Source organism: Natrix helvetica (genome assembly GCF_964273705.1).
Source record: "Natrix helvetica genome assembly, chromosome: Z".
Classification (NCBI taxonomy): Eukaryota; Metazoa; Chordata; class Lepidosauria; order Squamata; family Natricidae; genus Natrix; species Natrix helvetica.
The window spans coordinates 89,085,326-89,108,452 of NC_138554.1; the positions used below are offsets into that span (position 1 = coordinate 89,085,326).

At 41.2% G+C, this 23,127-nt stretch overlaps 1 protein-coding gene across 3 annotated transcripts in view; it reads right to left on the bottom strand.

Moving 5' to 3' along the window:
- The window catches only part of CNOT10 (CCR4-NOT transcription complex subunit 10), a 33,208-nt gene extending 26,824 nt beyond the window's left edge, over positions 1–6,384 (bottom strand). The window contains exons 1-6 of one of the 3 annotated variants that reach the window (XM_081933379.1): positions 6,238–6,384; positions 3,561–3,652; positions 2,718–2,879; positions 1,454–1,604; positions 978–1,120; positions 189–272 (exon numbers count right to left, since the gene is read on the bottom strand). In XM_081933379.1, coding sequence (XP_081789505.1) covers positions 189–272; positions 978–1,120; positions 1,454–1,604; positions 2,718–2,879; positions 3,561–3,652; positions 6,238–6,346 — 741 coding nt within the window. In that variant the 5' untranslated portion in view covers positions 6,347–6,384. Of the gene's footprint in view, positions 1–188; positions 273–977; positions 1,121–1,453; positions 1,605–2,717; positions 2,880–3,560; positions 3,653–6,066 lie in introns of all 3 variants that reach the window. The other 2 variants (XM_081933378.1, XM_081933380.1) reach the window with 2 other exon arrangements.
- Between the last annotated feature and the right edge of the window lie 16,743 nt (positions 6,385–23,127).

Genomic DNA, 23,127 nt, shown 5'->3' on the forward strand with positions numbered 1-23,127 from the left:
TGTTGTTTTTAATCTGATCATTCCCTTGGTAGCATCTCTGCCCCATTTCCCAAGGTCCCTCCATATACTATTACAATATATAGAGATCCACAAAAAGAAACTCATATATGCCAACTAACTGTGGGTAAGTTTGAAAATGTATAGTTTCTAAAAGAAATACTTAAGCAGAATCCATTCTTTAGTTTTACCTGATGTATCTTTGATTTTGCAGCTTCTGTTAGAGTTCCACTTTCAATCTTGTTATTGGCTTCCTTACTAGCATTATTACCTGTCTGATTACAAATCAAAAAATGAAATAGTTGCCAATTTTGGAAGCCAATGAGTATTTGTTACATTAACCTTATATGTGTAATTTCTGAAACTGAATTTCTATTATATCTCATTTTTGCATAATTAAAGAAATAGGATATAAGTCTTACTCAGAAGCTTACATTATGATATATGTTCCATGTTTTCCTAAAAATAAGACTGCCTTAATCATCAAATGGTCACTGCAATGTGTGTTACAGGGGAATAATACTGAAAACCATTCAGATGCAATAGTTAGTAAATAATGCAGCTAAGTGAACAAGTCTCATCTATTAGGGAGTGGCGTCTGACAGGGCTCAGGAAGAGCGCCTTTTTCTGTCATGATGCTGCTTGCCCTTTGGAATGACCTTCTCTCATAGGTCAGATTGCTCCTGATCTTGTCAGACTTTTGTAAGGATATAAAGACACTGTTCTGTCGCTGAACCTGGGGATTTGGATATTAATGTTGCCATGTAATGGCTGTGCTGATTTGTGTTGTGCATTATTTTACTTCAGCTAAAGATTTATACATACACACACAAAAAGAAAAACCACACACACACGCACACACAGAGTTGTTTTTTCACTGTTTATGTTTTCATGCCTTTAACATTAGCCACCAAGTTAACAGGTTGAAATAGATGTCCATATAAATTGCACTTAAAAATAAAATAAATAAAAATGAATACCTCAGCTTTCCCATTTTTGTTATTGTTGCCTTGTGAAACCATTTTTTCCAGGACAGCAAGAAGATGCAAGGCTTTCTCAGCTTGACAAGTCAGGAGATATAAATCAACTAGTAGAAAACATACTGCCTGTACAAATTTTTCCTCTAAAAAAATATACAAAAGATATTTCAAACATTTCAACATAAGGGATATACTTTTCGCAAATTACCTTTGCAAAGATTTAGGCTTCTCATACAAGTGTTATATAATCAACTATCTGCTCAAATGACATCTTTATAAGAATCTGAGAACACTTCTATATTACTGACCTTTTCTTGACTAAACATATATTTATATTACAGTAATTATTCTAAATAAATTGCATTTGTCAATTGTAATAACAGTTTCTATAATATCAGTAAAGGACGGAGAACAATAGTCATATAAACTGAATGAATGAATAAATAAACAGACGTCTTCAGTTGTTATAATCTTACCAAAAGGTTCAATAAATTGATAAAGTTTCTCCCCAATTATTATGGCTTCAGTGTACTGCCGCAAATGATATAAAATAACAGCTTGATTATAATAGAGCATGCTATTTTCAACATCATCTAAACCATCCATCTCCTCAACAGCTGAATGAACCTGTTGAGAGGGGGAAAGAAAAGGAAAGAGTTCCAAATATATCCGGTTGATTAATTTTTCAACAATGGTTATTAAGCGACAATTTTGTTGCATACAACAGACTCTACTACAAATGGATTCAAATTCTGTAAATATAACTGCATAATTAAAACATTGCTTAACCATTAATTCTTCTGAAAAGACCTGTTTAAAAGTAAGGACAGGACACAGTTAACAATGATTTTAGCCTCTGCTTAACTACCATAAACATTTAGCATATATATGGTAAGTGCTGTTTGATCATAAAATATTGATATTGTTTTTTTAGAGAAAGTAATGATTTACCAAGAAAACTAAGACTGAATCATTTCTAATACAACGGAATACAATTCAAGTATATTTTAAAATAAAGATCAAGAGGTTTGAGGCTCAATTTTGCTTCTTTAGATTCATCATGCAGAATCAAATACATAGACATTCTTCAGATAGCCTTTGAATAGCATGTCAGAAAAAACTGTATTATTGCCTGAGAAGTACAAGTCATTACTGATCATGATTTGTAATTATTCCCCTTAATAATTTCCTTTAAGCGCTTAAGAACCTTTAAGACTTTAATAAGACTAGCAGCTCACCATATTCATGACTATTTTCTAACGTTCCACAGATTTCAGTCTTAGGTATCATTTATTTATTTTTGTGCCTTCAAGATAGTCTTGACTCCTGGCAATTCCCTGGATAAATAACTGAAGTTTTATTGGAAGATTCCTATTGGAAGATTTTCAGAAATGTCTGGCATAAGGCATTAGCAGGACTAGAACTAATTATTTCTAGCCTGGTAACTTCAACCATAATGGTTGAATATACCACATTGGATCTCATTATTATTATTTGCAACTCATTTATTTTGATATATCCAGATAGCATAATAAACTAAATATTTTCCAACCCTGAATAAAACAAATGAGAGTGGTGATAGAAAATTGTCTTTCACATCTTTTGTTCTTGTTTTTTAAAAATGTAATTTTTAGAAATCACATTTTTTTAAAAAAGAAAGAAAAATAACACTTTGCCTAACATAAGAAACAGAGCAATAAAGTTAAGTATAAGGGATTAACTCAGCAAATAAAGCAGGACCTGGTTTTTCAGTTGATTCAGTGTTTGTTTCAAATTATCAGTTGTTGTTTGATTACTTTTACAGAATTCTGCTACTGCTATGTTCAAAACTATTTTGTAATCATCTTTGTTTATTTCTTGCAAGCAGCTAAGGTGTTGTAGACAAGCATCATAGTTTCCAGCCTGTAAAATCAAATTTAAAAATATAAGAAATAAGCAGATGTTTTAATACAAATTAATCAATAATTTGAAATGCTAAATGTCTTCTTATAATTACATATATACATTGCTTGCAATTAATTTTGTTTCAATGCGATTTAAATTCATTGTGGGGCCATGAATATTACACTTGCTCCATAAAAATTTTTTTTTACTTGCTTCCATTAAAATTATATACAAGATGGCAGAATTTACTGCAATAAGACATGCCAAAATTAAAGAAACACATCATCTCTTACTTTTCCTGGATGAACCAGACAGAAAACATGAATAGATAAGCTAATTTAATTTTACTGTAAGGCTTTTTGCAAGTCTGAAGGTACAAACTCCCCATAGTTGCTTTTCATTGCCTGAACAATTAGGGCAAGTCCTTCCTAAGTTTCTTCCTCTGACTGTTAATCCATTGGGAACTTCTGCTTCTCATATAATTATTTCCCAATAGCTTATCTTCCCTTTGCCCTCTCCACACATCATATTTTCTTCCACACATAGAAATTTAAAACACAAGAAACAAATTGATAAAATAAAAGCTAGATACCATGTTTTGATTTTCTTATCAATACATTTATTTAATCTGCAAAAAATGTGCTAAAGAATCTCTCACTTTCAAATGCAGTATCTATATTAAGTCAAGAATTATCTTACCAAAAAGGCTTGTAGTGCACTGTTTGATAACTCTTTCTCTTGATCTGTAATTCCAGAAGTATCTACTCCTTCATGTTTCTCTGTTCCCTGATCTACAAAACAAATGTTAGAAACATTTAGTTAGAAATCTCAAGCTACTTAGTTATTTAATATGTCAGTCTAAACTCCTCCAGATTTTATGGCAACATTTTTGAAGAGATTTTATATTGTTTTATTTCTAGGACTTGGAACAGTCCAAGATCCCTTCTGTGTTTTAGGCAGAATTAAAACCAGATTAATAACCACAATAAACTGATTCTCTACTGAAATATTTTTATCCTGAGAAGATTCTAAATTTAATAAATTTAAACTATTCCTCAGTAATATTTTCAATGATATTCTCAGTTTATAAACAGTTCAATATTTAGATTTTAGATTGAACAAGTTATACAAGATCACTCTAAAATTTATTGGGACAGTGTATATGGCATAGAAGATCTGGAGCAGATACAAAGACATCTAGCTAAATCTACTGGATGATTGGTAATATTATGGAGATTTCCAGGTTAGCAGCAATAGCTATTTGAATCTTCTCAGACTAAAGCAAATGGTACCCAAAAGAAATTTCTGGGATGAGATTTAATTATTCTAGGAATAAGTGATTAGTTAATAATTTCAGAGTTCTAAAAACATAGACCCTGCAAGGGAGACATGATAGCAGTGTTCCAATATCTCAGGGGTTGCCACAAAGAAGAGGGAGTCAAACTATTTTCCAAGTCACCTGAGGGTAGAACAAGAAGCAATGGGTGGAAACTAATCAAGGAGAGAAGCAACTTAGAACTGAGGAGAAACTTCCTGACAGTTAGAACAATTAATCAGTGGAACAGCTTGCCTCCAGAAGTTGTGAATGCCCCAACACTGGAAGTCTTTAAGAAGATGTTGGATAGCCATTTGTCTGAAATGGCATAGGGTTTCCTACCTAGGCAGGGGGTTGGACTAGAAGACCTCCAAGGTCCCTTCCAACTCTGCTATTGTATTATTGTAAGCTGTATTTGCTCACATCACCCTTAAAATTCATAGGACATATAGGTTAATTGTTTCTGATATTTGCTCATCTTTATTTTAGCTTGCTTTGCAAGATATGTAGTGTATAATGTGTATGAGGTAGAGAAAATATTTGAATGTTCAGTTACATAATTTTTTTTACTTATACTGAATATTATTTTTTTAAAAAACAATCTACTTCAGTCTATAGATATTCTGATTGACTTAATATCACTGCAATCAGAAATTATGATACATGATGCAAGGATAAAGTCAACAGCCTTTCTGTATTGCAGTTAGAGATTAGGAAGATATAAGATATAAAGGTAGAATGCAGCTACTAATATCAAGAAGAAAATAATTTGTATTCTGTTAATTCATAAAGACCACCATGGAGAGCTGGTCTCACAAAAACTAATATGAAAGACAAAAGTAATGTACTAGTCTTTCGTATTCTTTATTTTAGCTTTTTATTTATGAAAAAAGACAAAATGCATTGAAATGTATGGAGAGACTCCTACTGCCCTGTCTGAAAATATACAAGTCTTCGACTTAAAATTACAACTGAGCCCAAAGTTTTTGTTGCTAAGCAAGGCAATTTTTAAGTGAACCATGTCCCATTTTACGACCTTTTTGTTATAGTTGTTAATTGAATAACTATGGTTGTTAAGTGAATCATAATTGTTAAGCAAATCTGGCATCCCCTATTGATTTTGTTTGTCAGAAGCTCCCTGCAAATTGTTGCAAATCACAATCCCTAACACCCTTGTATACTGCAACCATTGTAAATACATGCTGGTTGCCATGCACCAGAAATTTCATCTTCTGATTGTGGGGATGCTGCAATGGCATAAATGTGAGAATTGGTCATAAGTCACTTTTTTCAGTGTTGTTGTAACTCTGAATGGTCATTAAATGAATATTTGTAAGTCTACGTGTACATTACGACAATGAAGATGAAGTCAAAGAAATCAGGATAATCTACTAAATCAATGTCCACCACCACAGATTCCACAATGGAAAGCAAGGGAGACATGGAAAGAATATCACTTTATTATAGCATCTTAAAAATCTGTCACAAGAGGAAATCAGTTCCCCTTACAAAACATCTCAGTATAACACAGAAGGGAATGCAATTTAAAACCTGGCCTAAAATGATATAAGATTTCCTATAAACCTAACCTATGCATTTTTAAATTTTAGAAAATGTTCGCCCAAAACCCTTTTAGGGCAAAAAAGAAGCCACGTCTTTAGCCTTCTCCTGCATCCATTCTCTTAAGACAGACATGAAGCCACTCTACTACCCGTCTCCTGAAGCTCCTTAGCCCCATATCACTTGGACATCCACTCGATGGGCGCAGAAATATATGGGGAGACACCTTCCAACCAATGGCGGCACAAAGTCCTCCAGTGAAGACCATCGGGGGAAGCGGGTAGCGGAGAACCCTTGCCTCGCCCTACAAGACCGCTCTTTTGTCCTCACCTCCGCCTTTGTCCGCTGCCATTGATGCCGCGGGAACCGACCTATCAATACCTTTGCAGATATTGATATAGATACACACAGGACTCCCGGCAGCCGCGGTCTCCACCGCCACCTCAACAGTCCAGCCTCAGAAGCGTCGGCTTGAGAAAACCGAGGTACGGAAGAACTCACACACACACATCAGTGCGGACTCCCTCACCTTCCGATGGGATTCTACTTTTGTTTCCGGGTTAGGTGACAGGAAAAGGAATCGCGCGTCCCGAGCGTCTTCTCGCTGCATTCAGCCCAGAGACGTCACGCAGGGAGAGGACATAATTCTTCCACGGCTAAGGGGCGGAGCCGGCGCTAGATGGGCAGGACCAGAAGGAAAATATAGGGTTGTTGACTGGGGTGTTCTGGGAGTTCAAATCCACAGATTTAAAAGTTGTCTGCCAATGTTGAGGGCTAATGGGTTTCCCCATACTGATGCCGTTGCAGGAATGCGCTTTGGATATTAGGGCTCGCGATGTCTTTCCCGGTGAAATAATCAAGTAATCTGATAGAAATCGGTCATCATGTCCACGTGGTATGGTGATCCTCACGGCTGCTAGCTGCAAATAAAATGCGATTAGGCCGTTTGTGGGGAGATGAGACAGCTCTTGGTTGTCAATCGCAATGGTTGTACGTTAACACACTAATTATTAGTATGCCCCCGCAGTTATTCACTCAGACAGCAGGCTTAACGAAGATACAATGCACTTGCACAACATTATATGTTATGTTGGTAAGCTTCCTGTGACTTAGCCTTTGCATAATCCTGCCCACCATGATACCCAGAAAGTTGGTTAGTTCAAAATACGTTGTGTGACACAGCCAGTACTAGTTAGAGTGAACCTAACCAGGTAGTCCTCAACTTACAACAGTTAAATGAGTGACCATTCAAAGTTAAATGGCACTAAAAAAAGTGATTTATGGCCGTTTTTCACTTACCACCCTTGCAGCATCCTCGTGGTCACATGATCAAAATTCAGATATTTGGCAAATGAGTCATATATGACAGTTGCAGTGTCCTGGGGTCATGTGATAATCTTTTGCGACCTGGGAAGCAAAATCAATGGGGAAACCAGATTCACTTTGTTGGAAGAAATGTCCTTCTGGGTTCGGCTCCAAGTGCGGAAAAAGACCCTGGAGACATGGAGGCTGCTTGGAAAGATGGTTTTAATGGTGGACAGGACCGCATGGCTTGAGTCCTGAACAGAAAAGGTGATCACATGCTTCAATGTTGGTGGAGAAGAAGAGAAGGCAAAAGGAAGGGAAGGGAAGAGAAGAGGCTTGCAGGGCTTTTTATAATCTGTTCTGCCCCACCTATCTGTTTCCTGTTCCTGTGTAAGAAATGTATTCTGATTGGTTGCCAGACTCCCATGGGCCCATGCAAGGGCAACCCTCTAGGCTGAGTGTTGAATTCAGGTTTGATTGAGTTCAGCTGCCATGTGGTCAGTTGAGTAAAGACTTATATTATCATGCCTTCATTGTCACTGCCAGAACTCTACACCCATCCCCCTGGAGCTGAAGGGGAGAACTCTTTATTATGTAAAGTGGACTACCTTGGCCTTCTTAATGGCCCATTGACAAAGTGGGGATGGGCCGGAAGCTGCAGGAATTTACTTTGTGTTTAAAATGTGTTTCTCCCTTTTTCACATCCAGGAAATATAATATTCTGCCTTTTCAATATTCCTAGGATATTTCATTTTTCTGGGAGAGGGCTGGGTGATAACTTTCTACAACTTAACCATATTACTAACTTAACAAATGCAATGATTCACTTAACTGTGGCAAGAAAAGTCATAAAATGGAGCAAAACTCATTTAACAAACCTAAAGTTTGGGCTCACTTGTGGCAGTAACTCAAGGGCTACCTGTATTGAAGTGGAACTCAACTTCTGGCGATTTTTCAGGCACACATTTGCAATTCTTGGCAACAATATAAGAATGGTTTAATATTGTCTTCTGGATTTTGTATTTTGTTGCATTTGTTTTGTTTTTGTAATCTGTAATTCATTACTTGGGATATTCTGACAGTTTTCCTTCCAGATACTAATAAGACTTAATTCTGTTTAGCATTTTCAGAGCCAAAATGGGTTAGGATTAGATAGATATTAACACTCCCATATCCTACTCAGAGGTTTCTGGTTGGCAAATATAGGAAAAGAATACAGGATTAAACAGGCTTTTCTATTGGAAAATATTTGCATGATGGGTTCTCTTCCAGATATAAATAGAATGTGCAATATAATATGAACCTTTTGCTAGTTAATTAACTAAGGTATGTTGGAAGCACAATACAATGTGAGAAACAGACTCACCAGTCAGAAATTTGACAGAGTTATAAAGTGAAGCAGCAAGTAATTTATTACATGTAAAATGCATTTTTTGCAAGAGCGGGTGTCTAACAGGTAGGCATACCAAGGAGTACATTTCTTCAACTTTTTATTCCCTCCACCACAAATCCCTCCCTGCAACCCCCTTTGACAAAGACCACAGGGTTGCAATCTTCCTGGAATGCTTGTTTCCCCATGAATTTCCCCTTGCTTAATTTGTTTCCCCAACTTTTGCAGTTTCCCTTTTTCCATACCACCATGTCTCTTTTTTATTTCTTAACCTACACTTTTTGTTTTGTTACCATCCTTGTAGCATAAGTATAATAAATTAAGGCAAGTGGTTAATTATGTTCTCCACTATTTTACTAGATAGTGTGGTTAAAACTGTTAACTGATGTGCTTGGCCAAGCTGACTCACTTATGGGAATAGCAGACTCTTCCTCTTTTCTAGTCTTTAACTTTTACCTTTAATGTCCTAATGTCCCACATATCTTAAAAATTGCTTTCTTTGCAAAAACAATATTATCTCTATTGGTTTCTTACAACAATAATAATGGGGGACTTTTACTACTTGACATCAGCTGGAAGACAAATTGTGCACCTAGTGGAAGATCAAACATTCCTGACAAACATAGCAGACAACTTTGTCTCCAATTGAACAAAGCTACCCAACTTCTCTGAGGGGTAAGACAGTGCTGATGAACTGAAAAGTGACCAGAAAACAATCTGTTTAGAGAGAGAGAAAAAATCAAGTATTAGATACCACCTAATGCAAAATGCTAAGAAAAGAGGAGAATTACCAGATTTGAAGTTGTATTTTGATATCTCTTGTGTAGTCTGGCTAAAAGATTGGGTGACTCACCAAATAAGAGGTAACTCAAACCAGAGGACCATTGTAGGAAGTTAAAACTCACCCCTCTGCTAGAAAAATGAAATATCCTAGGAAATATTGAAAAGGCAGAATATTACATTTCCCTGGATCAGAAATGGAGAAACATTTTAGGCAGGAAACAGACTCACTCTTAACAGCCCCCACTTTTCTTAATGACCCATTAAGATGCCCAAACCAGTCTATTCTACATAATAAAGAGTTATCCCCTTCAACTCAGAGTAATGGGATTAAGGCATGATAGTATTAGCCTTTTACCCAACTCACCACAAGGCATCTGAGAACTCAACCAAACTTGGACTCAAAGCAAAGCCTAGAGAGTTGCCCCTGCATGGCCCCATGGGAATCTGACAACCAATCAGAATGCATTTCTTACAGAGGAACAGGAAACAGAGAGGTGGGGCTGAACAAAGAGTATAAAGCCAGGAACTTTCAGCCCTTGTACCTCTCTTCTCTACTTCTTCATCCAACATTGATCACCTGTGATCAATGCATGTGATCACCTTTTCTGTTCAGGACTCAAGCCATGTGGTTCTGTCCATCATTAAACCATCTTTCCAAGCGACCTCCATGTCTCCAGCGTCTTTTTCCCCACTTGGAGCTGAACCCAAAAGGACATTTCTTCTAACAATTGGCACCCCAGATGGGACTCCAAGCTAGCCTAACCAATGGATATGACTCAGGTAAGCCTCCCATGCCAACACAGACCCCATTGAGTCTGTGGGTGGATTTTTACTGGAGCATAGCAATTTGGAAGTAGGTTTTAAAGGGGTTTTGAGGTTGAGCTCAAAGGCTGCTTGGAAAGAAGGTGAGTACCTCTAAATTTTAATTCTCTAAATTTTAAAGCATGGCAAAGTGTGGGAAATGTTTGTATGCCTGCATGTGTGTGAGTTGATGGGATCCTTCTCCCAGTCACAGCTGAATCTTGGTTCCTCTGTGTGTTTTACCAAGAGAGACTGGAAAGTATTAGGGTCAGGCCAGAGCACAGGATCTTCTGTTAGGGAAAGGAGAGAGAGTGTGAAAATGGATGGAAAAGTGAATGAAAATTTGTTGTTGTTATTATTGTTTTTGCTTTTGTCCTGTGAAAGCAAAAAAGCAAAGCAAAGGCCCCTTGTGCATGGAAAAGAGTTCCGGTACTAACTGCAGAGGGGCAGAGGTCCTTATGGATTACCTTTTTGATCCTCAAAACCCAGGTGATGCTCTGAGAGAAAGGGCCAAATACTTCGTTGGGGAATCAAAGTCCTTCCCAGAATCTTTTTTTCCCCTGAAACTTATGGTGGGTGGTCACCCGTCTAGGCCAAAGTGAGCCCTACATGTAAAGGGTCGTGGGAAGCGTTAGCTTACAGTTGGCTAGAAGTGCCTTCAGAAATTTTGGCTAACTTGAGTAAAAAGGGAGCAAGGAAATTGTGTGGCAAATCGGCTTTGCTGAGGGATGAGACAAGAAAACCAATTTGGCTAAATAAAGTTACTTAAAAGAAAAGGGAAAATGTAGGGGTTTCTGTTTTTATCTGTTTGTCTCTTTCTCTGGTTTCTATGCAACCATATGGTTTGTTTGTTAAGATTTGTGCCTTCCCTAATTTAACAGATTTGTGCTGGGAATGACTTGGGAGTGTAAAGCTGAGAGTTCTTTTTTTCCCCCCTCTTATTTTCTCTTTGTCCTTGTGTATATGTGTGTCTACGTCTTTGTGCACCCTCGAGGTAATTGTAATTATAAAATGTCTCCAATCCAAAAAGACAAGAATGTTAAATTGTTCAATGAAAGAAAAGAGTAAACTGGCAGAAATTGCTTTCCCTCCGTTTGTAGAGCCCAGAAAACTGAGTGAAAGTGGGAGGGGAGCATTTACTTTGTGTTTGATTGGCCAACAAAAACAGAGTGAAGAGAAGTATTCTTCTTCCTTCCCTCCCTGTATCTTGAAATACCACCCCGAGGTTATAAGGGAATGTTTTAAGCTCATTTACAAAAGTTTCACACTTGCATTTATTGTGTGTTTAAATAATTTTATTGTTCATCTCTTTCCTGAAGCATGTGAATCCAGACTCCATTTCTCATCTATGATAACCCAATATTGTTACCAGTTTATTTGTTTAGTAACTGCAATACTGATATGTGGGGTTTTTTTCAAACTCTGCCTGCAAGCTATCTACCCCCCTTACCTCCCCCCCCTCGCCTCCCCACCTTACCTTGAATCCTCCAACAATGCCTTTTCTGTGGGGGAGAGGACCTTGTTCTCATGTCTTCCAGCCCTGCATAGATGAGCAGAGCACATGGATCCAGATGCCTCCAGAGGAGACCTTCCATTCACTGAGCCAGGAATTGGGGTTGAGATCCAACCCTCCACTAAGCCATCACAGCAATCAGAATGGAGCAGACTTTCTGAAGCCTGACTGACCACCCTTACCAGCAAGCCAAGCCTAATGCCATCCAGCAGACATGAAAGAAAGGACCTTGAGATGAAGAAGTAAAGACCAAAAGACTTTTTTCAATCCCCAGAAGACAGATGTAAAGACTATAGGGGAGGGTGAAAATTGATTGTAAGATTTTCTTGTCTCATTTATATTATAATTAGTTTAATGTACTCATGTAAGAATTGTATTTGAGAGTGGCTGGCACAGCAAGTTCTGAACACCTTACCGTGTTTCCCCGAAAATACGCCAGGGGCTTATTTTCTTTTGCCCCACGAAATATGCCCTTGGGTTTATTATCAGGGAGGGCTTATTGTTTTGGGGCTGCCGGGCGGCTGCTCCCTTGTGAATTGGCTCCCGAAGTGCCGGGCACAGCCTCAGGGGCAAAACAGCCATGAGGTAACCATGCTCACGAGCTGCCGCCCGACAAATCCCCTCTCCAGCCGGGAAGAGCGCCATTCACTGACCTAGGAGGTAATCCCTAAGGTGCCAAGCCATGTGGCGCTCTGCCCGCTCCCCAGCTCCTGCGGCTTTGCACATTCGGGATACCCCCTAGGTCAGTGCATGGAGCTCTGCCCGGCTGGAGAAGGGGGTTGCGCGAGCACCTGTTCCGCTCGCAGCTTCACCAAGCCCTTGCCAGGCTCTCCCAGGCCACCGCCGCTGGCTGCTGCTGCCCGCCGCCGCCGCCCCGCTCCGCTCCGCGCAACTTCAAAACTCGGGGCCGAGTCTTTCAGCATCGGCCGCTCTAGACGTGCTCTCTATGGTGGGCTGGCTGCCGGACAGGGAGTCTTCCAGCAGCCGGCCCACCATAGAGAGCACTCCTAGAGCGGCCGATGCTGAAAGACTCGGCCCCGAGTTTTGAAGTTGCGCGGAGCGGAGCGGGGCGGCGGCGGCGGGCAGCAGCAGCCAGTGGCGGTGGCCTGGGAGAGCCTGGCAAGGGCTTGGTGAAGCTGCGAGCGGAACAGGCGCTCACGCAACCCCCTTCTCCAGCCGGGCAGAGCTCCATGCACTGACCTAGGGGGTATCCCGAATGTGCCAAGCTACAGGAGCTGGGGGATGGGCAGAGCGCCACATGGCTTGGCACCTTAGGGATTACCCCCTAGGTCAGTGAATGGCGCTCTTCCCGGCTGGAGAGGGGATTTGCCGGGCGGCTGCTCGTGGGCATGATTACCTCATGGCTGCTTCGCCCCTGAGGCTGTGCCCTGCTCTTCGGGAGCCAGTTCACAAGGGAGCAGCCGCCCGGCAACTCTCCCCTTCGGCCAGGCAGAACGCCACTCCCCAACCTAGCGGTATCCCGAAGGCAGCAAGCAACGTGAGCGCTCCCCCCCGGCTCCTGCGACTTGGCGCTTTCGGAATAACGCTAGGTCAGTGAGCGGTGCTCTGCCTGGCCGGAGGGGGGGTTTATTTTCGGGGGTGGGCTTATATTTTTGCCCACGCGAAAAATGTCCCATGGGTTTAGTTTCGGGACAGGTTGTATTTTCGGGGAAACACGGTAGATTTCTGTCTGGTGAGAGGGAAATTTGTCCCAAATGTCTATATTTTCTGTATTGTAGAAGCAGCTACAGAGAGAGAGAGAGACAGACAGACAGACAGACAGACAGACAGACAGAGAACCCATTCAGAATTAGATTGAAAGTATCTCCTCCACTTACCTCCACACAAAACTTCTAGGTTGATTTTTGTCCTGGTAGTGGTACCATTAACAGTGATATCTCCCTGATATTCCCATGGGGGAGAGTATAGCTTCCATGTCTCCAATGTCTTTTTCCCCACTTGGAGCTGAACCCAGAAGGACATTTATTCCAACACCATGAATTAAGACTTGGATGGCACAGCTATTTATTATATGATAAGATTAAAATAAATGTTGATTTTAATAACTTTGTTAGACGTGCAATTCTAAGAATTTGGAATAAATATAAAATAAGCTTCTCTGTGAAGATGCCTCTTTAGTGTCTCCAGGAATCTTTTTAAAGAAAACAAATAGTGCTGAGGCCAGACTGGTGGACTTATAGCCAAATAATATATTTCAGTTATTGTGACCCTATCTTCAAATCTAAAGAGTTAGGACCAGAAGGATGTGTTTGCTACTGGCTTACATATTTACAATTGAAAAAAGATTTAAATTAGAAAAAAAAGTTATGGATTTGATTTTGTGAAAAATGAATTGGATATCCTACTGTGATAGTGGTCAACATAATATTGCTAAGATTTATAAATTGTTACTGAATTTCAATTTGGAGAATGAGTATGTAAAGCATGATTCAGTGGGGAAAGAATTGTGGATATAATATAATGCTAGAACTATGGGAGAATATGTGAACAGAAAGTTTTAAATTCACATAATTTAAAATAAAAAAATTATAAGATGAGGTATCATTGGCATCTAACACCAGACAAGTTGGTAAGAATGTATAAAGGTATTTCAAATGAATGTTGGAAATATAAATGTAAAGAAGAAACTTTTTATCATTTATCATATGTAATAAAACAAAGAAATATTGAGGTAGAATTTACATCTTAATACTAAAGTGAATATAAAAATAAAACCAGAGACTTTTCTTTTAGGCCTAATGGACAAAGAATTTGAAACAAAAATGGAATGTTGATGTTTTAAATATGTTGACAGCAGCAAGATTACTTTACGCACAAAAATGGAATGACATGGTATTTTCCACAATGGACAAATAGCTGCAAAGACTTATAATTTCTATTCTCAAATCACATTGCAATTGCTCTAAGACAAAAATCAGATAATGTGCAACCCTAAATGTGTCCTGTAATAAGTTACTAAAGTCAGGTCCATAAACTCCTGAGCTGTACCAGACTTTTTTTTTTTGGAAAAAATTTTTTAATTAGTTTTACAAAATTTTAAGGAAAAGGGTGATGGGTATGGTTACAAATTTTGACAGCTACATCATGCAGGAAATGGTATTCCCCCCAATTCTCATAACATTTACATAATGGTAAACAAGATGTTATTGCTTAACTAGATTTTGACAGCTTATTTTTACATTGTATCTTTCAATAGTTTCAATCATTTATTTTGTATCAAACAAAAAGATTCCTTATATCAGCAATTGCACTATTTTTCTAACTTACTTCTGTGATCTAAGTTTTCTCATTGTTGCCTCCTCCCCCCCCCCCCCGCCTGCCAGCAAAACCTCGGCACCTCCCATATCTTGTGTGGTGTCATCCACTTTATCTAGGAGGGTTTTGTTTTTTTCCACGAAGGCCTCCGCCTCCATAGTTGTATTAATTCTAACTCTGCTGCCCTCCCAGAATATCAGCATACCTTCTGGCAGAAGCCACCGGAACCAGAATCCCTTATCAAATAATTTTTTTGCTAATAGTGCATATTTTTTTCTTTTATCTCTTACTTTCTTCGGGATTTATTTCAGGATGGCTATCTCTCTGTCCTTGTATTTTAACGTTTGCCCCCTTTGTGCCCCCAGAATCTCATCTCTTGTAGCCTTTCTAAGAAATTTAATGTGAACCTCTCTTGGAACATTGTGTGTTCTAGCATAAGCTGAATTAACCCTATAAACCAGGTCAATATCCCATCCTAACTGCTGTTTGTCTTTTTAAATATATTCTGCTAACATTTTTGTCATGATCTCCCTCAAGTCTTCACTGTCAGTCTCAGTTACGTTTTGAAATCTAAGGAAAAAAGACATCCTTTCAAATTCCATTTTTATGATGTGGTTCTCAAGTCCTAAATTCCCTCTCTGGACCCCCCTCACCTCCCCTCTCATCTCAGCTGTCCCCTCCTCCAGAACTTCCAGTCTCTGTTTTGTGCCGTTTGGTTTTGATTCTCAATTGGCTTTTCAATTCCTCCTGCCCCTTTAAGATCTTTTGAAGCAGCTGATGGGTTGATTCCTCCTCAGGGGCTTTAGGTTGTAGAAACGATGTTAGTGACTGTTGTCCGATTGGACTGGATGTTGAAGATGTTGGAGCAGAACCAGCAAAGCCTGGTTTCCCAGGTGGTGGTCTCTTCGGAACCATTATTAAAAAAAAGAAGAACTCAGAAGTGTCTATGTCCATACAATGAGATGGCGACTGTGGAAGGGCACAACCAAGAGAGACCATGAGGCAGGCAGTCCAGACAGGAGTAGAGACCTTTTCTATAATTCAAATCCAGTCAATTAAATCAGTTATTCAGGTCCAAGATATTATGTAGCAAGAGATATTTCTGAGAGACACGGAGGCAAAAGTAGAATGCCAGCAATTTTCATAGGCGGAGTCAAATTTCAAAGAGCATAAAGACAACGGAAGTGTGCCATCTTGCTTCGCCAACACCGGGGATCAAAAAGCAACAAGCCAAAAGTTTTCAAAGTTTTTAAAGAAGCCAGATCATTCACTTTTCTTTCACAATTGCAATAAAACATTCATTTGCTTGCTTATAACGAGTGTGATTCCTTTTAAAACTCTCTCTCTCTCCTCCGAGAGAGGCGATAAGTCCAAAGCCGCTTTTCCGAGGGGGGGGGAAGTCCTCCTCCCTCCAATCACACTTCCCAGGAGGGGATTGAAAGTCTTTTAGAAAGCTGACAATCTTTCATTTAAATATCAAAGGGAGAATCGGGAAGGGTTCCCATCTCACCGCACTGCAGCTGTAGCCTTCAAATTGTCAAGATCATCCAGCTGCCTCGACATGAAAGTGCGCGGGAGCATGAAAGCTCCGTCACGCACCCCCTTTCACTTCTCGGTTCCTGGGGCAATGCCAGGAGCCCCCCCGCGGCCGTCGCCGATCCAGGGGATCCCCAGCGAGCAGCCCATAAGGCAGGGCGCCCCTTCAAGGCACCCTGTGCCCCCCCCAGCCGAGGGGAGCCCACCAAGAAAGCGCAGGATGGACAAACAAGTCCATCGCTCTCAACAACCGGAAGCAGAATCTCCAGCTGTACCAGACTTGAATGCTTCCTGAGGTCAGATTAAAGTTCCCCAAAACAATAAACCTCAGATATTCCACTGCCAATCTGGTGACAAAATCTAGCAATTCAGGCAGGGACTTTGCTGTACAGATGGGAAACTGGTATGGCAGCAATAGACCAGAGGTGGGTTTCAAAAAATTTTAGTACCAGTTTGGTGGGCATGGTTAGCAGGGGGGCATATGACTGAGTGGGTGTGGTCAACTTGATGTCATTCACACATACTCAGTCATGTGCCCCCCTCACCAAGCCATGCCCACCAAAACGGTGGCAAAAAGTTTGGATGGGTGGCGACAGACCGGGGCTCTTTGCTGTCTTTTTGATCCCCAGAGAGCGTGATCAGGGTAGCGTGCTGCTCTGAGAAGCCATGCTCGGTGGGCTCCTGCTGAAGCCTGCAGAGTGCTTCTGGGGGCTGGGGGAAGGCAAAAATGCCTCCGTTTTTATGAAAAATGGCCCATTTTTTGCAGAAACTGAGACATTTTTGTCTTCCCCCAGCTCTACTGAAGCCTGCAGAGTGCTTCTGGAGGCTAGGGGAATTCAAAAACGCCTCAATTTTTGTGAAAAATGACCCATTTTCCACCCAGGAATGAACTTCCGGTTGGCCCGTTGGAGCCATTTTTCGCCCTCTCCAGCTTCCTGAGGCTTTCCTGAAGCCAGCTTCCTGAGGCTTTCCTGAAGCCTGGGGAGGGCAAAAAATGCCCCCAAAAGGCCAACCGGAAGTTCAGAAATTATCCTGTTTTCGCCCTCCCCAGGCTTTAGAACCTGGGTTGTTGCCCGTGTATGCACGGGGTGATGGATTCAGAAACCAGTCATAGCAATGTATCCAAACTCTGCTTCCGCAGAGTTTATTGCTTTTTATACAGTTTTAAGAAGCAGCAAATAGGATATATAGCAATAGCATTGTTATTGGCATATTCTCCTTGTCAATCTCTAAACATCCCAGCCAGGGTAGAATCTCACATATCTAGATGGTTCCTGGTACTGTCTGGCGGTGCCTCAATTAGGTGAGCTCATAGACATCTGAGGTAAACAGTTACTGAGTCATGGCAGTGTGCTGCACATGGCCTCTTTGTAACCTTTCCTCTATCTCTATAGCAGGGGGGTGCGAACATATGCATGGATGGGCAGGGAGATTGAGTGGGCACGGGCACAGGCAGTAAGAAAAAGATTCGCCATCACTGAAAATCTGTGATACATATATTGCAAAATGAAGGAAGACACTGAACAAAGCAGCACCTACCAATCCAAATAGCACAAAAAATAACTAAATAACATAGGACATTTCCCAATAAGCCTGTGGGCAATCAAGCCCAAAAGCGTTCCCACCAAGATCCTAAAGTATCAATTTTCAAATCAGAGGCCAAATTGTGTAAAATATTGAGCTGGTGCTGGATGGTTTGTGATTCATCTGAAAGATTAAAACAACACATTCCTTCAAAACTTTCACAATCCAAATGCTGGTGCAGAAGCAAATAATCAATAACAGAGCAATTTTGTAAAATACCCTTTCGCAAAGCTTGCAACTCATGGTTAATTGCTGAAATAGCTAAAGAAGTAGCATTGTTTTTGCCAAATTACATGCAACAGCGTTAATATTAAGATGAGAATGAGCAGCAAGCGCTGGCACACCCACTATAGATATAGCCAATGCTACGTATTCCGCTTTATTAAGTAAAGCTGTCTCAGAATCACAAGTGCTTTCTAACATGACTCCATGTAAAGAACGGTTTGAGTTATTTTGTTGTTTGGAAAGCAAAAGAGGAATCAACCAGCTGAGGCAACACTATGCTTCACTAATATTAGCAGGAATATAATTAAAAGTTTCTTGATCACATGTAAAAAATCCATCCTTGCTAGAGCCAAACATGGGCAAAATTAAGTCTCCTCAAAAGCTGTACAGTTTAAAACAGGGAACTAATACGAAGACAGTGAGGTTTTTTACTTGAAGATGTACAATTAACTATTTTTGCACATGTTATCTTCTCATGCTATCGGGGTGTGCAAAGTAATTGCGTCAAGGGGTGGATTATAGGTAATCAACCCCCAACTAGATAGTCTCATAATTAAAGTTTTCATTTAATAAAAATCTACTCAAGCCAGTGAAGTTTTGAATTACTGCAGACGCGGTATAAACAGGGACCAATCATGTAGAAAGCAAATTTTCCATGTCATATGATTTAGATAAGCAAAAGACATCACTTTGTGTGATGCTAGCTAGCTGCATCCATAGGTTTTGCTTCATTCTCTGTTCAAGCAAGTGTTAGATGAGATGACAGCTGCTGTTGCTAGTGGGCAGCAATTAACAATCAAACATAAACAAATGATGGCTATATTGCAGTGTAGGACACCTTCCAGGTATCATCATGAGAATCCTTATAAGCAATCACTCCTCTCATTCGCCCTCCATCTGAAAAAATAGAAGCTTGCAAAAATGGAGAAGATGAAAGCAATGGGCGGACAGGAAAAGAAGAAGTCATTAAACATGCAAGCCAAGGATCTTTAGGCAAATGATATGCAATACAGCCCACCTAGTCAGTTAAAGCACACTGAAGAGATAAGTTATTCTGAAAATAAAATTGAAAATCAGATTTTGGAATAGAAAGAACAATATTAATTAAATCAGTCCCATTTCTGCGACAAGCTCAAGTGCGTCCTAAAATTATTAATTCAGCAACGGCCTGGATAAATGACAAGATATTTTGAGATGGGGTATGAGGTAAGTAAAGCCATTCAATACAATATATCTTTTTGTCTTCTAATACAGCTAATGCTCCTGTAGGCAGCTTACTAGTAGGAAACACCAAAAGAGTTAAGTGACGGTCTCTATGAGGAATATGATCCACAAACTGAGTGCTCAAAATATCATTAATTTTCTCAACCATGGCAAGGGCTGCAGAAAGAACTGCAATGATATCTCCAGATTGTTTTCCTTTGGTCAATAAATCAAATAAGGGGCTAAATAAATGTGTTGGAAAGGAAAAATATGGACGAACCCAATTAAGGGTACCCAGCAACTGCAGTAAATCAATCAGCGAAATAACTTTTTGGGTAAGTTTAAGTGAAGAAAAACCAGAGCAGAAAAAGATTGCAACATTGTATGCTCTAAATAAAGATAGGGAGTGTGTAGTTGTATTTTTTCGGGAGCAATCTACAATCCATAGACACCTAAATCATTTTGTATTTCTGAAAGCCAATTAGGTTGTATCTTTGGGGCTCCAATTAAAATATCATCCATATAATGATATACCAAAGCCAATGGATGACGCTTGCGAAAAGGATTTAATGCTGCAGCAACATAAAGCTGACATAAAGTAGGACTATTTAACATTCCCTGTGGCAAGACAGTCCAGTGATAACATTTATTAGGTTCTGAATGATTCACTCCAGGTACAGTAAGTGCAAACTTTTCCTGATCAGGGGGGCAGAGGGGAATAGAGAAAAAACAATACTTTAAGTCAATTACCATTAACTCATGATCTTGAGGAATCAAATTAGATGAACAAACAGACAACATATCAGCAGTTTCTTTTATACCCCCCCCCTTTGCTAATTGTTCCTCTAAAATTTGCCTCATGGGGGTGTACAATGACCGTGGAGAAGCGGAAGAATTAACCGCTTCATGAGAAGCTGAAGGGCCAATTGAAGATGATTTCGGGGAATAATTTTTATCTGATCATAATCAGGCGGAGGTTTTGTGGTCAATTGTTTTCCTGCCCAAGCATTAGAGCCATTTTTTTCCACTGCTTGACAGCATTGAAATCATAGATGTAATATGTGTACTGGAGCCCGGGATTCAAGATGTAAAGTATGCCCTATCTTTGTCCAATCCCGTAAACGGAGCGTCCCGCACTCCGGATACCAAGAACAATGTTTCCCTATCTCCCCAACCAGCTTCCTTATGTCTGCCTCAGGTGCTGTAATACTTGACTTCTGTAACAGGAATCGAAGTTCCTGCACATTAGGTTGCTGTTGTTGAGATAGATTGCAAGCCATACTTACCACTGAGGGGGTCCCAGAGGATGAAGGTGCACCTTGGGGTCTATTCCAGATGAAGGTAAGTATGTTGGCTGTTGCTTCCCCCAGAAGGGTGTCTCTGTTCGGGCACCAGATGATGGATTCAGAAACCAGTCATAGCAAGGTATCCAAAATGTCTGTCTGCTTCCGCAGAGTTTATTTCTTTTTATACAGTTTTAAGAAGCAGCAAATAGGATATTGTTTTATTGTTTGTTTGTTTTATTGGATTTATATGCCACCCTTCTCCCAAAGGACTCAAGGAGGCGTACAGCATTAAAAAACACATATTACAAAAGTTAAAAGGAAATTAGAAACAATCCAAAAAACAAACCCAATTAATATAGCACTAACATTTTAAAAATTAGATAAAATTAACAGGCCAGGCCGGCTTCCTGGAAAAGCTAACTTTTTAGGGTGCGTCGGAAGGACCAGAGGTCAGGGATTATGCAAAGCTCTGGGGGCAGCTCATTCCAGAGGGAAGGCGCTCCCACAGAGAAGACTCTCCCCCTGGGGGTCGCTAGCTGACACTGTTTGGCCGACGGCACCCTGAGGAGGCCAACTTTGTGGGATCGCACTGGACGGTGGGAGGCTTCTGGTGGCACTAGGTGGTCTTGCAGGTACCCTGGGTCTAAGCCATGGAGCGCTTTAAAGGTCATAATTAGTACCTTGAATCGCACCCGGAAAACAACCGGCAACCAGTGCAGGCCGCCTAAAAGGGGTGCAACATGGGAGCACCTAGGTACCCCCATGATAACCCGCGTGGCCGCATTCTGGACCAGCTGAAGCCTCCAGGTGCTCTTCAAGGGCAGCCCCATGTAGAGAGCATTGCAGTAGTCCAGGCGAGAAAGGACGAGGGCATGAGTGACTGTGCATAGAGCATCCCAATCTAGGAAGGGGAGCAACTGACATACCAGACGAACCTGGTAAAAGGCCCCTGGTCACGGCCATCAGGTGATCTTTGAAACTAAGCCGCATGTCCAGGAGGACTCCCAGATTGCGGGCCCTCTCTGAGGGGGCTAAAATTTCTCCCCCTATCATCAAAGATGGAACAAGATGTACAAATCAGGATGACGGAAACCACAGCCACTCAGTCTTGGAGGGATTGAGCTTGAGCCTGTTCCTCCCCATCCAGATTCGCACAGCCTCCAGGCATTGGGACATCACACCGAGGGCATCGTTTGGGTGGTTTGGGGTAGAGATGAAAAGTTGGGTATCATCAGCATATTGATGATACCGTACCCCAAAACCATGGATGATCTTGCCCAGCAGTTTCATATATATGTTGAACAGGAGGGATGAGAGAACCGACCCCTGGGGCACCCCACAAGTGACACGCCTCGGGATCGATCCCTGCCCTCCAGTCAACACGAACTGCGACCGATCTGACAGGTAGGAGGAGAACCACCTTAAAATGGTGCCCCCCACTCCCAACCCCCCAAGTCGTTGCAGTAGGATATATGGTCGATGGTATCAAAAGCCACCGAGAGATCTAATAGGACCAGGACAGAAGAGCAGCCCCTGTCCCGGGCCCGCCAGAGATCATCGACCAACGCGACCAATGCAGTCTCCGTGCTGTACCCGGGCCTGAAACCTGACTGAAACGGATCCAGGTAGACAGCTTCATCCAGGTACTGGGGAAGCTGACGTGCTACCACACTCTCGACAACCTTTGCTACAAAGCGAAGGTTGGAGACCGGACAATAGTTGGCTAAAGGAGCTGGGTCCAGGGAAGTCTTCTTGAGGAGGGGCCTCACCACCGCCTCCTTCAAGGCGGTGGGAAAGAACCCCTCTCTCAATGAAGCGTTGGTAATTGCCTGGAGCCAGCCTCGTGTCACCTCCCGGGAAGCTGAAACTAACCAAGAAGGACACGGGTCCAGCACACAAGTGGCAGCACTGAGTCTCCCCATAATCCTGTCCATGCCCTCGGGGGTCACAGGATCAAATTCATCCCAGATTGTCTCCACAAGATTCATCCCCGTCGACTCGCCCGAATCTACCCAGTCAGAGTCCAAGCTGGATCTGAGCAATTTTATCCTGCAGATACTGAACAAATTCTTCAGCCCTACTCTGCAAGGGGTCTTTCCCAGTTCCTTGGTTAAGTAAGAAATGGGTCACCCTAAACAGGGTGGCTGGGCAGTTATCTGCGGACACGATAAGAGCGGAAAAATGTTGCCGTTTTGCTGCTTTTATCGCCACAAAGTAGGATTTAATATGAATTCTTACTAGTGTTCAATCAGATTCGGACCGGCTGGCCCTCCAACCACTCTCTAGGCTTCTTTTCCAGCGTTTCATCTCCTGGAGCTCCTCGGTAAACCAGGGAGCCACCTGGGATCGACACCAGGTTAGAGCCGCAAATGCACAATGCGATCCAAGGCCCCAGTGGCAGCCCTATCCCAGGCTTCCACTAGGGCTTCGGTCGAGTTGTGAGCAAGGGATTCAGGAAAAGTCCCAAGCTCCATCAGGAATCTTTCAGG